At 39.4% G+C, this 17000-nt stretch overlaps 1 protein-coding gene across 3 annotated transcripts in view; it reads left to right on the top strand.

Annotated features, from left to right (window-relative positions):
• LOC145515802 (uncharacterized) overlaps nucleotides 1-17000 on the top strand; it is a 230318-nt gene that overhangs the window by 68903 nt on the left and 144415 nt on the right. The window contains exon 4 of one of the 3 annotated variants that reach the window (XM_081517154.1): nucleotides 14280-14358. The exons of the other annotated variants lie outside the window; for them this stretch is intronic. Within the exon in view, the coding sequence (XP_081373280.1) occupies nucleotides 14280-14358 (79 nt within the window). The remainder of the gene's footprint in view (nucleotides 1-14279; nucleotides 14359-17000) is intronic. 3 annotated transcript variants of the gene reach the window in all.

Raw genomic sequence — 17000 nt, 5'->3', positions numbered from 1 at the left:
ATTTTCTGGAAGAATTTGAGTAGGATAGGTGTTAGCTCTTCTCTAAATTTTTGGTAGAATTCAGCTGTGAAGCCGTCTGGTCCTTGGCTTTTGTTTGCTGGAAGATTTCTGATTACAGTTTTGATTTCTGTTCCTGTGATGGGTCTGTTAAGATTTTCTATTCCTTCCTGGTTTGGTTTTGGAAAGTTATACTTTGCTAAGAATTTGTCCATTTCTTCCAAGTTGTCCTTTTTTTTTTTTTTTTTTGGCATATAGTTGCTGATAGAAGTCGCTTATGATCCTTTGTATTTGTGTGTTGTCTGTTGTGATTTCTCCATTTTCATTTCTAATTTTTTTGATTTAATTTTTCTCCCTTTGTTTCTTGATGAGTCTGGCTAATGGGTTGTCTATTTTATTTATCTTCTCAAAGAATCAGCTTTTAGTTTTGTTTATTTTTGCTATGGTCTCCTTTGTTTCTTTTTCATTTATTTCTGCCCTAATTTTTATGATTTCTTTCCTTCTACCAACCCTGGGGTTCTTCATTTCTTCCTTTTCTACTTGCTTTAGGTGTAGAGTTAGGTTATTTATTTGATTTTTTTTCTTGTTTCTTGAGGTAGGCTTGTATTGCTATGAACCTTCCCCTTAGGACTGCTTTTACTGAATCCCATAGGTTTTGGGTTGTTGTGTTTTCACTTTCATTAATTTCTACACATATTTTGATTTCTTTTTAAATTTCTTCTGTGATTTGTTGGTTATTCAGAAGCGTGTTGTTTAGCCTCCATATGTTTGTATTTTTAATAGTTTTTTTCCTGGAGTTGACATCTAAGCTTACCACATTGTGACCAGAAAAGATGCTTGAGATGATTTCAATTTTTTTGAATTTACCAAGGCTAGATTTATGGCCCAGGATTTATCTATCCCAGAGAAGGTTCCGTGTGCACTTGAGAAAAAGGTGAAATTCATTGTTTTGGGGTGAAATGTCCTATAGATATCAATTAGGTCTCACTGATCCATTGTATCACTTAAAGTTTGGTTTCCTTGCTAATTTTCTGTTTAGTTGATCTATCCATAGGTGTGAGTTGGATATTAAAGTCTCCCACTATTATTGTGTTACTGTTAATTTCCCATTTCATACTTGTTAGCATTTGGCTTACATATTGTGGTGCTCCTATGTTGGGTGCATATTTATTTATAACTGTTGTATCTTCTTCTTGGATTGATCCTTTGATCATTATGTAGTGTCCATCTTTGGCTGTTTTCACAGCCTTTATTTCAAAGTCTCTTTTATCTGATATGAGTATTGCTACTCCTGCTTTCTTTTGGTCTCCATTTGCATGAAATATCTTTTTCCAGCCCTTCACTTTCAGTCTGTATGTGTCCCTTGGTTTGAGGTGGGTCTCTTGTAGACAGCAGTATATATAAGAGATATATATAGGGGTCTTGTTTTTGTATCCATTCAGCCAGTCTTTGTCTTTTGGTTGGGGCATTCAACCCATTTACATTTTAAGGTAATTATTGAAAAGTATGATCCCATTGCCATTTACTTTGTTGTTTTGGGTTCGAGTTTATGCACCTTTTCTGTGTTTCCTGTCTAGAGAAGATCCTTTAGCATTTGTTGAAGAGCTGGCTTGGTCGTGCTGAATTCTCTGAGCTTTTGCTTGTCTATAAAGCTTTTGATTTCTCCTTCATATTTGAATGAGATCCTTGCAGGGTACAGTAATCTAGGTTGTAGGTTTTTCTCTTTCATCACTTCAAGTATGTCCTATCATTCCCTTCTGGCTTGAAGATTTTCTATCGAAAGATCAGCTGTTATCCTTCTGGGAATCCCCTTGTGTGTTATTTGTTGTTTTTCCGTTGCTGCTTTTAATATTTTCGCTTCGTGTTTGATCTTCATTAATTTGATTAATATGTGTTTTGGGGTGTTTCACCTTGGGTTTATCCTGTTTGGGACTCTCTGGGTTTCTTGGACTTGGGTGGCTATTTACTGGGAGTTGTGGTTAGGCGCGTAATCTGTGGGTTTTATTTACTTATTTATTTTTCCTCCTGGTTATGTTGCTCCCTGAGATTCCAAAACTCCCCACAGACCCGCTGGTGAGAGGGTTTTCTGGTGTTTGGAAACTTCTCTTTCACAACTCCCTTCCCGGGATGGGTCTATGCCCCTAACTCTTTTGTCTCTCTTTTTATCTTTTATATTTTGTCCTACCTCCTTTTGAAGACAATGGGCTGCCTTTCTGGGTGCCTGGTGTCCTCCGCCAGCATTCAGAAGTTGTTTTGTGAAATTTTCTCAGTGTTCAAATGATCTTTCAATGAATTTGTGGGGAAGAAAGTAGTCTCCCTGTCCTATTCCTCCCCCATCTTAGGACCACCCCTCCATACCACATCTTCTTTACAGTAGAAAGTGTCTAAAGGGATTTACCATTTTGAGCAGTGATATATTAGAACTATAGTCAGCTGTTGCAGAGTCCTGGAAGCATGATAGTGTTCCACTTTTTAAAAGTTTAGTAGAGGAGTCAACAGTTGGTTTGGCAGGCACAGGAGGAATAGAACTAGGATACCCGAGACCATGGTCATAGTGAGACTCTTGGAACTCTTAGAACTGCAGTTATTAATAAAAGATGTAGAAGTTTTTGCCACTTTGCAAACTGACACAAATATACTGGAGTGAACCAACTTAATGTCAGCTGTTCCTGGAACCCATTCCTGTTTGCACATGATTCTATCTTTGCTGACATCATTCACCTCCCTAACCAGCCTGTATCCTTCAGGATGCCATATGCTTCTGAGTACCAGTTCATTGTACACTCACAGCACTTGCTGGGAACATCCTCATTTCATTAGTCCTACTGTTTCAGTTGAGCTGGAGCGTTGTTATGCAAAGTCAGAAAACTGAGCTGAATGGCTCCTATGTACTTTCATGACACCTAGTCTATGCTTACTTTACATTTCTCCTCAACCATTTCCTTTAACTTTTATATTAATTCTCATCTTACTTCACTTTTTGGTCCCAAATATTTCCTATTCTTCCTTTAGCCTCCAAACAGATGCATGTTGACCATATAGGTGAAAGATTTAGGGCCACTCCCATTCTGGGACACTTGGAGGCTGTATATTGTCATCTTGCCTATTTAACTTATAAACAGAGTACATCATGAGAAATGCTGGGCTGGATGAAGCACAAGCTGGAATCAAGATTGCCAGGAGAAATATCAAGAACCTCAGATATGCAGATGACACCACCCTTATGGCAGAAAGCAAAGAAGAACTAAAGAGCCTGTTGATGAAAGTGAGAGAGGAGAGTGAAAAAGTTGGCTTAAAACTCAACATTCAGAAAACTAAGATCATGGCATCCAGTCTCATCAGTTCAGTTCAGTTCAGTCGCTCAGTCATGTCCGACATGAGTCCGGTCTCATCACATCATGGCAAATAGATGGGGAAACAATGGAAACACTGGCAGACTTTATTTTGGGGGGCTCCAAAATCACTGCAGATGGTGACTGCAGCCATGAAATTAAAAGATGCTTACTCCTTGGAAGGAAGGTTATGACCAACCTAGATAGCATATTAAAAAGCAGAGATGTTACTTTGTCCACAAAGGTCCATCTAGTCAAAGCTATGGTTTTTCTAGTAGTCATGTGTGGATGTGAGAGTTGGACAATAAAGAAAGCTCAGCGCTGAAGAATTGATGTTTTTGAATTGTGGTGTTGGAGAAGACTCTTGAGACTCCCTTGGACTGCAAGGAGATCCAACCAGTCAATCCTAAAGGAAATCAATCCTGAATATTCATTGGAAGGGCTGATGCTGAAGCTGAAACTCCAATTCTTTGGTCACCTGATTCGAAGAACTGACTCATTAGAAAAGACTCTGATGCTGGGAAAGATTGAAGGCAGGAAGAGAAGGGGACGACAGAGGATGAGATGGCTGGATGGCATCACCAACTCAATGAACATGAGTTTGAGTAAACTCTTGGAGTTGGTGATGGACAGGGAGGCCTGGCATGCTGCAGTCCATGGGGTTGCAAAGAGTTGGATGCAACTGAGCAACTGAAATGAACTGAACTGCAGTTACTAGAAAGGAACATAATGTATACTGACATGGTCATCTGTTTTTAAAATAAAATATGGCAAATAAATATTTTAAGCACAGTTAAAATATGTATTCTTTCTATTCTGATTTGTCCTCATTTACATTATTGGAATGTTTGAGTTACTTTCTTTTGTTTTGTGGGGTTTTCCTGTGTGTATTTCTTTTTCTTTTTCTTTTTGGTAATGGGAGTATTGAATCTCTTCAAAACTATTTATTTCAAAAGAGTGCATGTACAATATTTCCACTGAATTTTAGTATGCACATTGATGAGTTTTGAAATTTTTTTATACTAATAAACACATATAATTAGATATTAAATATTTCTATTATTTCACCCAAATAAATGAAATCATGCAAGATACACTCTTTTATGCCTAGTTTTTTTTGTTGAACTATGTTGTTGTGGGCAGCAGTAGTTCAGTTCTTTTGCTAAATAGTATTTTTATCACATGGATATACCAAAATTTGTTACATGTTGGTAGAAATTTCTGTATTTTTTTCCAAATTATATTATTTTTATTGTAATGGAAAACACGTGAAATCTATGTTTTTTCTTTTTGAGTCTTTATTTAGATTTCTAGTAAATATATATATGTTAATATGAATCTTAAACACACAGCCATGGAAGTTCCTCTGAGGTCACTGTTGTTATCAGGAAAACAGACCTGAGGAAACTGTTGGCTTTCCAGATCGCCTCTAATCAATGACTTGTTTATTGAGATATTTACTGACCACACGGCATGTGCTAGTTCATTTGTCCCCTGGCTTACTCAACTCTGTTCTTTTAACTAAACAACCAAGACAGCCTCATCAATCAGGCAGAATTATATTTCTTTCAGTGGCAAAAGAAATGGGCCGGTGAACACACAGCCACAGCTATCACTCCAGCATCCTGGGCTCATGTATTGTCATTAGCTAAGTGAAATCAAAACTAGGAAACCACACCTTTAGAAAACTCAGACACACTAGTTTACTGAGTAGCAGAATTACAAACACTAACCCCAAAGGGGTAAAGTTAAAAAATAGATCAACAAACTAATTTAATAAAAAAAAAAAAGAAAGAAAATGAAACTTTTAATTTTCCTCTAAGTGAGACAGTCCCCGTTTACATGTGTTGTGTCACAGTCTCAGCTGCCCCAAACATTTCCCTCAGGGAATCTACATTCTTAATAACTCTAAGTATTGTTAACTAGAAGTAGTTAACAATTGTACAGTAGTTCTCTAGCAGTTTTATATTTTGCACATTGCATAACTTGTCAACAGAAATTTTCATTTCCCAACTACTCTCAGTCCTTGATAACCACCATTCTGCTCTCTGTTTCTGTGGGTTTCAAACTTTATATTTTTTTTAGTAAAAAATGTGTTTTCTTGAAAAATTTATTTTTTTGCCATGCCATGAAGCTTGTGAGATCTTAGTTCCTTGACCAGGGATTGAACCTGGGCCCTCGGCAGTGAGAGATTGAGTCCTGACTTCTGAACTGCCAGGAAATTTCCTGGTATATCTATTCAAGATACTATCTCATATAAGTGGGGTTGTGCAGAATTTGTCTTTCTGTGACTAGCTTATTTGTGTTGCAATAATGTCCTTGGGGCTTCCCTGGTGGCTCAGATGCTAAAGAAACCGCCTACAGTGCAGGAGACCTGGGTTCAGTGTTCTGGAGAAGGGAATGGAAACCCACTCCAGTATTCTTGCCTGGAGAATCCCATGGACAGAGGAGCCTTGCAGCCTATAGTTCATGGGGTCGCAAAGAGTTGGAAATGACTGAGCGACTAACACTTTCACTTTCAGTGTCTTTAAGGTTCACCCATATTGTTGCATATAGTGAGATTTCCTTCTTTTTAAAGGCTGAATAACACTGTACTGTATATATGTGTGTATATGTGTCTATATCACATTTTCTTTTTATATCTGTTGATGGCTATTTGGCTTACCCCCATGTCTTGGCTATTGTGAATAATGCTCCAGTGAACCACATAGTGCTATATCTTTTGAGATCTTGATTTTAATTCTTTTCGTTCATTTTTCAGTTGCTTAGTCATGTCTGACCAGATGCCATGATCTTAGTTTTTAGAATGTTGAGTTTTAAGCCAGCCTTTTTACTTTCCTCTTTCATTCTCATCAAGAGGCTGTTTAGTTCCTCTTTGCTTTCTGCCACTAGAGTGGTATCATCTACATATCTGAGGTTGTTGATATTTCTCTTGGCAATATTGATTCCAGCTTGTGATTCATCCAACCCAGAATTTCACATGATGTACACTGCATATAAGTTAAATAAGCAGGGTGACAATATACAGCCTTGATGTACTCCTCTCCCAAATTTGAACTAGTCCGTTGTTTCATGTCTGATTCTAACTGTTGCTTCTTGATCTGCATACAGGTTTCTCAGGAGGCAGGTAAGGTGATCTTGATTCCCCATCTCTTTAAGGGTTTTCCACACTTTATTGTGATCCACACAGTCAAAGGTTTTAGTCAATGCAGCAGAAGTTGATGTTTTTCTGGAATTTCCTTGCTTTTTCTATGATCCAACGGATAGTGGCAATTTGATCACTGGTTCATCTGCCTCTAAATCCAGAACATCTTGAAGTCCTCAGTTCATGTACTGCTGAAGCGTTACATGAAGGATATGAAACATTACATTGCTAGCATGTGAAATGATCCCAATTGTATGGTAGTTTGAATATTCTTTGGCATTGCCCTTCTCTGGGATTGGAATGAAAACTGACCTTTTCCAGTCCTGTGGCCACTGCTGAGTTTTCCTAATTTGCTGACATATTGAATGCAGCACTTTAACACCATCATCTTTTAGAATCTGAAATAGCTCAGCTGGAATTCCATCATCTCCACTAGCTTTGTTTGTAGGTAATACTTCCTAAGGCCTTCTTGACTTCACACTCCAGGATGTCTGACTCTAGGTGAGTGACCACACCATCATGGTTGTCTGGGTCATTAAGACCTTTTATGTATAACTCTTCTGTGTATTCTTGCCACCTCTTCTTAATATCTTCTGCTTCTGTAAGGTCCTTGCCATTTTTGTCCTTTATTGTGACCATCTTTCCTTAAATGTTCCCTTGGTATCTCCAATATTCATGAAGAGATCTCTAGTCTTTCCAATTCTATTATTTTCCTCTTAATTCTTTTAAATAGATAAATACTCAGAAGTGAGGTTGGTGGATCATATAAAAATTTTATTTTTCAATTTTTGTGGACCCTCAATACTGTGATCCATACTGACTGTGCCAGAATACATTCTCAATTTCTCAAAGTCCGTGCCAGTACTTATCTTTTTTTTTAAAATAGCCTTCACAATAAGTAGGAGGTAATATCTCAGTGTGGTTTTTCTTTGTATTTTCCTGATAATCATTGATACTGAGCACCTTTTGTATACCTGTTGGGTTTCCTTGGTGGCTCAGTCTGTAAAGAATCTGCCTACAATGCAGGGGGCCTGGGTTCAATCCCTGGGTTGGGAAGATCCCCTGGAGAAGAGAATAGCAACCCACACCAGTATTCTTGCTTAGAGAATTTCATGGACAGAGGAGCCTGGTAAGCTACAGTTCATGGGGTCTCAAAAGTTGGATGACTGAGCAACTTCCACTTTCACTCTTCGCCATTATTGTATTTTCTCTGGAGATTTTCTGTTCAGATTCAATGCTCAGTTTTAATTGGGATATTTGTGTTTTTATATGGAGATGTAGGAATTCCTTCTATATTTTGAATATTAACTTCTTTTCAAATATGTGGTTTGAAAATATTTTCCCTTTATGTATGTGGCCTTTTCACAGTGTTGATGGTTTCCTTTGCTGCGTAGAAGCTTTTTCTTTACATCATCTCACTTGTCTACTTTTGCTTTTGTTGCCTTGCTTTGGGTATAATATTCAAGAAATTATTGTCAAAACCCATGTCACACAGTTTCCCCCCATGTTTCCTTCTAGTAATAAAGTTTCAGACATATGTTTCAGTCTGTAATCTATTTTGAATTGTTTTGTGTGTGTAATGTAAGATAAAAATCAAATTTTATTCTTTTTCACTTATATATCCAGTGGTTCTCAGCACCATGTATTGAAGATACCATCTTCCTCCATTGTGCATTCCTGTCACCCTTGTCCACGATCAGTTGACTCTGTGTGTGTGTGTGCGTGCGTGTGTGTGTTTCCTTAGCTATTTATTCTGATCCACTGGTCTATATGTCAAAATGTTGGTATCATACTGTTTTAATTACTGCAACTTTGTAATATGTTTTTAGATGAAGAGATGTAGTGCCTCCAGCTTTGTTTTTTTCCCTCAAGATTGTTTTGGCTATCCAGAGTCCTCGATGGTTGCATGTGATTTTTAGGATAGTTTTTCTAGAACACAAAAAAATGCCTTGGAATTTAGATAGGGTCTGCATTGACTGTTTATATCATTTTCCATGGTATGAATATCTTAACAATATTAACCTTTCAATCCATGAATGTTGGGTATTGTTCTACCTATCAGGTCTTCTTTAATGTTTTTCATTAATGTTTTGTAGTTTTCCGTGTAGAAGTCTTTCCCCTCTGTGATTCAGTCTATTCTTAAGTATTTTATCTTTTCTTAATTTCCCTTTGAAGTTTTCATTGTTAGTGTATGGAAACATAACTGTTGTGGTCCTCTGGGTACAGCAATAAGGGACTAGGGCAGGCACTGGTGATTGCTATTGCCAGGAGTGTGCACATGCTCAGCTATGGGGCTGTAGGTGAATGCACAGGGGCATTGGTGTATGCACTGTTGTGAGGGTGGGCCTCGTGGAGGATCTGGGTCTGATCTCCGGCGCAAGTTCAGTTGCTGAGGTCAGAACTGGTGCCATGTACGTGCCTGACTTCAGGATCGAGACTAACTTTGCAGCATCCATGATGGCTGTGCTGAGTTTCAAGGAGGCACTAACTGTCATGGCTCCTGTGAGGGAGGGTGGAGGGACTCAGCATCGGGAGTCTGAGACATAAAAACCTGTGGGACCTTCTGTGCTGAGAGCTTTGGGCACATGCAGTAGTTGTGCTGGCTGTTGGTTTCCTCCACAGCTTTTCTCATTTTACTTTGCACTACTTTGTTGCTGCAGTTTCTTAAGTAGACCTCTGAGCTCTCAGAGCTGTTTCATTCACATCTGTCTGTCCAATTGTTGTTTTCATTATGAGGGTAGAGAGTGGGATCTCCTACTAAACCATCTTGCTGACATTACTCTCTATATACATTTTAGAATCAGTTTGTCACTTTCTACAAACTTCCCACTGGCATATGAATCAGAATTTCATTGAAACTGAAAATCAATAGAATTGAAATCTTAGCAATATTAAGTCTTTCAATGTAGAATCATGGTGTATGTCTCCATTTATTTATGAATTTTATATCTCTCAGAAATTAATGTTTTGTAGTTTTCATCATACAGGTCTTGAATGTATTTTATTAATTCTCTACCACAACATGTTTTTGGTGCTGTTCTGGATGATAAATGAAAGTGTTAGTCACTCAGTTGTGTCCAACTCTTTGCGACCCCATGGGCTGTACTCCACTAGAATCCTTCTAGACTTCTCTAGGTAAGAATAGTGGAGTGGGTAACCATTCACTTCTCCAGGGGATCTTCCTGATCCAGGGATTGAACCTGGGTCTCCTACATTGCAGGCAGATTCTTTACCATCTGAGCCACCAGGGAAACTCCATTATGCATGATATTTTACTTCAATTTCCAATTGTTTGTTTCCTGTATGTAAAATACTCTTGATTTTTATATATTGACTTTTATTTTGGAAATATATTCAACTCACTTATATGCATAATCGTGTTTTTATAGATTCATAGGATTTTCTCTGTGTATTATATTTTACTCTGAATATTTAATGTTTTCTCTGAAAGAAGAGAATTTGATTTCTTCTCTTCCAACTGTACTTTGTATTTTTTCTTGCCTTATTGTAGTTTTGAGAGCTTCCAGTCCAATAGAAATAGAAAGCATAGGCCTCTTTGCCTTATCCTTAATCATAGGGGGAAAAACTCAGTGTCTTCTTTAAATGCAATGTTAGCTAAAGTCTGCCTTGTTATTTTTGGTGCCTTTTAGTAGTTTGAAGAAATTTTCTTCTATTACTACTGTACTGAAAGGCTTAATGGATTTTGAGTGTTTTCAGTTTCTTTATTGCATATTTTGATATTACACTATTAACCGTCCATTTCAGTTGTGCTAAGTACCAATCATATTGAAATATGAACTTCTCTTCCCTTGGCAATTCTTGCAATGGAAGGTAGTTAGCTGTATTTCGTGGCTAAATTCCTCAGCAAAAGTTTGACAAAAATGTTGGCAGACTCAGAGTGAGGTAGACAGAATGAGGTGGAAAACAGAGTAACATTCCACTGAAATTGCTTATAGAACAGGCACTGTCCCTATGAAGTGTGATATGTACATGGCTCCACCCTTTCTTTCTTTTTTTTGGTTTTTTGAATGTTGAGGTTTTTTTTTTTTTAATCAATTTGTTTATTTTAGTTGGGGGCTAATTACTTTACAATATTGTAGTGGTTTTTGCCATACATTGACATGAATCAGCAATGGGTTTACATGTGTTCCCCATCCTGAACCCCCCTCCCACCTCCCTCCCCATCCCATCCCTCTGGGTCATCCCATTGCCCCAACCCTGAGCATTTGTCTCATGCATCGAACCTGGAATGGTGTTCTGTTTCACATATGATAATATACATGTTTCAATGCTATTCTCCCAGAATGTCCCACCCTCACCTTCTCCCTCAGAGTCCACAAGACTATTCTATGCATCTGTGTCTCTTATTCTGTCTCGCATATAGGGTTATCATTACCATCTTTCAAATTCCATATATATGCATTAGTATACTGTATTGGTGCTTTTCTTTCTGGCTTACTTCACTCTGTATAATGGGTTCCAGTTTCATCCATCTCGATAGAACTGATTCAGATGTATTCTTTTTAATGGCTGAGTAATATTCCATTGTGTATATGTACCACAGCTTCCTTATCCATTTGTCTGCTGATGGACATCTAGGTTGCTTCCATGTCCTGGCTATTGTAAACAGTGCTGCGATGAACATTGGGGTACACGCATCTCTTTCAATTCTGGTTTCCTCAGTGTGTATGCCCAGCAGTGGGATTGCTGGGTCATATGGCAGTTCTATTCCCAGTTTTTTAAGGAATCTCCACACTGTTCTCCATAGTGGCTGTACTAGTTTGCATTCCCACCAACAGTGTAAGAGGGTTCCTTTTCTCCACACCCTCTCCAGCATTTATTGCTTGTAGACTTTTGGATAGCAGCCATTCTGACTGGTGTGAAATGGTACCTCATTGTGGTTTTGATTTGCATTTCTCTAATAATGAGTGATGTTGAGCATCTTTTCATGTGTTTGTTAGCCATCTGTATGTCTTCTTTGGAGAAATGTCTGTTTAGTTCTTTGGCCCATTTTTTGATTGGGTCATTTATTTTTCTGGAATTCAGCTGCAGGAGTTGCTTGTATATTTTTGAGATTAATTGTTTGTATATTTTTGAGATTAATTGTTTGTCTGTTGCTTCGTTTGCTATTATTTTCTCCCATTCTGAAGGCTGTCTTTTCACCTTGCTTATAGTTTCCTTTGTTGTGCAAAAGCTTTTAATTTTAATTAGGTCCCATTTGTTTATTTTTGCTTTTATTTCCAATATTCTGGGAGGTGGGTCATGGAGGATCCTGCTGTGATTTATGTCAGAGAGTGTTCTGCCTATGTTTTCCTCTAGGAGTTTTATCGTTTCTGGTCTTACGTTTAGATCTTTAATCCATTTTGAGTTTATTTTTGTGTACGGTGTTAGAAAGTGTTCTAATTTCATTCTTTTACAAGTGGTTGACCAGTTTTCCCAGCACACTTGTTAAAGAGATTGTCTTTTCTCCATTGTATATTCTTGCCTCCTTTGTCGAAGATAAGGTGTCCATAGGTGCGTGGATTTATCTCTGGGCTTTCTATTTTGTTCCATTGATCTATATTTCTATCTTTGTGCCAGTACCATACTGATAGGAAAAGAAGAAGTAAAACTCTCACTGTTTGCAGATGACATGATCCTCTACATAGAAAACCCTAAAGATTCTACCAGAAAATTACTAGAGCTAATCAATGAATATAGTAAAGTTGCAGGATGTAAAATTAACACACAGAAATCCCTTGCATTCCTATACACCAATAATGAGAAAACAGAAAGAGAAATTAAGGAAACAATACCATTCACCATTGCAACAAAAAGAATAAAATACTTAGGAATATATCTACCTAAAGAAACAAAAGACTTATAGATAGAAAACTATAAAACACTGATGAAAGAAATCAAAGAGGACACAAACAGGTGGAGAAATATACCGTGTTCATGGATTGGAAGAATTAATATAGTGAAAATGAGTATACTACCCAAAGCAATCTATAGATTCAATGCAAGCCCTATCAAACTACCAATGGTATTTTTCACAGAACTAGAGCAAATAATGTCACAATTTGTATGGAAATACAAGAAACCTCGAATAGCCAAAGCAATCTTGAGAAAGAAGAATGGAACTGGAGGAATCAACTTGCCTGACTTCAGGCTCTACTACAAAGCCACAGTCATCAAGACAGTATGGTACTGGCACCCTTTCTAACTTGAGACGGAAATACTTCCCTCCCTCTTGAGATTCTCTTATTGTTCTGTGAGGAATAGTGACCTCATTACTAATTCAGAGCTTACCGGGGCTGTCTCCTTTCTGCCTTTCTTTCCAAAATTTAGCTGCCTTATCTATAGCTCATTCAGCAAACTGTGAATTAGGTATTAGTTTATCAGTGTAAGGAAATATTTACCAATTGGGAATTGAATGCAAAAAAAAAACACAAAAAACCAAACAACATACTAGAGTGAGTTTCCTGAGGTAAATGTGAGCCTTAAAGAATCTGCAGATTTATAGCAGTTTATCTTGGGAAGCAGTACAATACCTTCAAGTGTGGACTTTACCAAGCACTCATGTACATGAAGAAATAAAACAACAGTGCTGAAGTAAAAGACACTTTACTGACAGCTGAGAATATCAATTCAAAACGAGCCATGAAAGAGAACAAAATGAAGGTATATTTTAAAGTTCTTAGGTAGGTTGGATTATTATTTCAAAAGCCTCCAAGAATTTTTAGCAAGTTTTAAGATTGTTCTTGCCTGGAGAATCCCAGGGACGGAGGAGCCTGGTGGGCTGCCGCCTATGGGGTCGCACAGAGTCGGACACGGCTGAAGCGACTTAGAAGCAGCAGCAGCAAGACTGTTCATTCTTGGTGACTCAGATGCAAAAGAAATGGCCATTCTTGAATAATAGCTGTTTGAACTTCTTATTCTTTTATGAAAAATAAGATTATGCATAAAATTTTTTTCACTATTGGAATTGTTCTGCTAGTTGTTACTCTCACTGTTGTAGTGTGCAGTCCTAACTGGCTGAAGAATTTTATTCAGGCTTCCACGTAACATTGAGCAGAGTTCTCTGCGCTTATGCAGCTGGACCTTTTTGATTATCCATTCTAAATATAGTAGGGTGCACCTGTCCATTCCAAACTTCTGATATCCTTTCCCCCTATCCTTACCCGCAGCAACAATAGTTTGTTTCTAAATCTGTGAGTCTCTCTAAATCGGTGAGTTTCTGTTTTGTAAATAAGGTCATCTGTATCATGTCTTTTCAGATTCCTCATATAAGAAATGTTATGTTTCTGTTACTCTAAGTTATATCACTCAGTATGACAATCTCTAGGTCCATCCATTTTCTGCAGCCTCTTTCTACTCTTGAGTGTCTCTGTACTATTTCCACTATTTCCTTTCCTTTTCCACTTGAGGAAAAGCCAAGCCCTTTCTAGGCCACAATCTCTGGGCCAGTTGCCCAACCAGCCCCGCACTGCTGCCGCCTCTGTGAACTTATCCCTGCCTTTCTCTCCTCCCTCAGGGCCTCCTTTCTTCTTCTTGACCTGACCAAGTGTGTTCCTGCAGCAGGGCCTCTGCACATGGAGCCCTCCCAGCCTGGAGGGCTCTTCCTCCAGTGGCTACATGATTCATTCCCTCATCCTCAGGTGTCTTCAAGTATCACAGGGCACAGATTTCCCCAGACTATTGAGCCTTCATATCAAAGTGTTCTGCCTCCATCCTCCCCCCAAGGTCCTCTGTCTTCTCCCCCTGCTTCATCTTTTCCCAGAGTGCCTCTTCCCATGGGGTCACTGTCTTTCACTCCCTCTTAGGTGATGAAGAGCTGCAGGAGAGCGAGAGCTGTGCTGTGTGCTGCTGCATCCCCAGGACTAGGAGAGGGCCCAGCATTCGGTAGATGGTGCACAATGTTTGTTAGAATAATGGCAGGAATATTCCATTTCTCTGGAGTCAATAAACAAGAATATTTTTAGTACTATTTACTATAGATGTGCTTATGAATATTGCCTGGAATTAAATAAATAAGGTAAAGATTTAAAATGTTTGATCAGAATCAGGTAGCTTTTGGCTGGAGGCACCTGGCTGTTCTTTCTCTGTGTTACCTTCAGGTTTACAGAAGATCTGATCTGAAGTTGAGACACAAGGTGTGACCACAGTCAGAACCCTATGCCAAATAGGATTCACATCCGGTAACTGCTCTTGGCAAAGAGGCACCGAGTACTGAGCTGCAGTGTAAGGGCTCTCTGGAGCCCTTCTTTGCCATGGCTCCTGTTGCCTGGGTGCCATTGCCCTGAAGGTCACACCACAAGCGCTCAGGTGGCTGCAGATGTGTCTCAGAGGTTCCTGGGCAGGAAGGTGAACACCACAAGGCCCAGGCTGCACGTGCTGGCTCTTTGTCTTTGGGGGCAGGACTTCTGTGTGGTGGGACCCCTGTCCGTGTATCCCATGCCTCTTGTCCTTCAGAAGACACTGCTCCCAATGCCCTCTGCAGCCCTGTGAGGAGACGAGTCAGGGCTTGGAGTGCTGTGTTACAGGTGGCTGCTAGGGATCTAGCCCAGTGCCCTTCCAAGGGTGCCACAGGATCCTCTGAGACATCCCTGGATTGTGGGGACATTTGGTGACTTCAGGCCAAAGATGTGGTCAGAGTCAATGGAATACAGCACATGTAGCCCTTTCCTAATGCAAGTTGTTTTTTAAATGTATTTTTAATTGGAGGATAGTTACTTTACAATATTATGTTGGCTTTTGCCATGTAAGATGATTCAGCTGTAAGCGTACATATGTCTCTTGCCTCTTGAACCTCCCCCTATGTCCTACCCAATTATACTCCTGTAAGTTGTCATAGAGTACCACGTTGAACTCCTTGTGTCAAGGTGTTTTTCAATAAAATTTTACTTTAGAATAATTTTAGATTTATGGAAGAGTTGAAAATATTTGTCAAAACTGATAAACAATTTTGGAGCATTACTTCTAACTTAACCTCACATATTATTTTTATTTAACCAGGTTGTCCATTAAGGTGCTTTTGGATTTCAGAATTCAACCCAAACCTACACACACTGCATTAATTGTCATGTGTCTCCAGTGTCCTCTGCTCTGTGGAGTCCCTCATTCTCTCCTTGTAATAGCTTACACATATGGTGTTTGGTGCTGAGTTCATGGTCTCCAAAGGAGAAGACTTGACTCCAGGACCAAAGACACAGTTTCAGTAACTCAAAGCATGTGCAGCAAAGATTTTTATTTAAAATGACAGGACAGAGAAAGCTTCTGACATGGGCATCAGAAGAGGGTAGAAAGAGTACTCACCTTCACTAATTTAAGCATGGCATTATATATTTCTCAACTGGCTGGTGAGAACAGATAAATAGAATACCTCCAGGTTGTAAGAGTTCCACCAGACCCTTTCTAAAGGCATACATCCTGAGATAACTTCAGCACAAGATTGGCCAGAGAGCACAGGTCCTGCTAGGGAGAATGGTTCGGTACAACTTCTCTGGGTGGCATATACTGTTGCTGTGTAATCAGGGGTACAAGTCTTGAGTAAAAGGCTCCCAGACAAGATTTGTCACAATTATAATCATTAATATAGAGGGTAAGAAGAACATTTCCATGTTCATAGGTTCTGAACCTAAGGAAAGGCCAGTTCTCGGGCAAGATACATTGTTGCACAAGGCTTAAGGAAAGCATGAGGGAGAATGTTCACCTCCTCCTTAAAGGACCTAGGACTGCCTAAGCTTTAACTCTCTTAGGGATCTGTCATGGACTTGGCCGTCCCAGGAGGACTGGCTAGGGATGGCAGAAGGACCTCAAAGCTGAATTTGTCTGCTGTTGTATAGCAGAAAATGTAGAGTGGAGGAGGAAACAGCAGCTCACTCCAGTACTCTTGCCTGGAGAATCCCATGGATAGAGGAGCCTCAAGGGCTACAGTCCATGGGGTCACAAAGAATGGGACACGACTGAAGCAACTGAGCATAGCAGAAAGTGGGGTTTAGACTTTGGGTTTTGAGGAAGACACCACAGAGGTGAAGCGCCCTGCCTGTCTCCTTACACCAGGGTACACATGACAGCTGTGTGTCTTACCACTGGGTGTATCAGCTTTGACTATTGATTAACACTGTGTTTGTCAGAGCGGCGCTGTTTTCCCCTTCTCCTCTCCTCCTCTTTTCTCTGCAGATGAGTTACTAAGTCTAGCCCATGTTCAGGCAGTGCGGGGCAGTATGTTCCCCATCCTCGAGGGGATAATCTATCTCTGTTAATAGGGATGTTTCAGTAAGAAATAGTTGTCTTTTCACCCACATTATTTTAGTTTCAGTTCAGTTCAGTCACTCAGTCGTGTCTGACTCTTTGCGACCCCATGAATTGCAGCACGCCAGGCCTTTCTGTCCATCACCAACTCCCGGAGTCTGCACAAACCCATGTCCATCGAGTCGGTGATGCCATCCAACCATCTCATCCTCTGTCGTCCCCTTCTCCTCCCGCCCCCAATCCTACCCAGAATTAGGGTCTTTTCCAAGGAGTCAACCCTTCGCATGAGG

Source organism: Giraffa tippelskirchi, chromosome 7 (genome assembly GCF_054371585.1).
Source record: "Giraffa tippelskirchi isolate mGirTip1 chromosome 7, T2T-mGirTip1v1.2.pri, whole genome shotgun sequence".
Classification (NCBI taxonomy): domain Eukaryota; kingdom Metazoa; phylum Chordata; class Mammalia; order Artiodactyla; family Giraffidae; genus Giraffa; species Giraffa tippelskirchi.
Note: the sequence above shows the minus strand (reverse complement) of the source record. Positions and strands in the feature narration are given on the sequence as shown.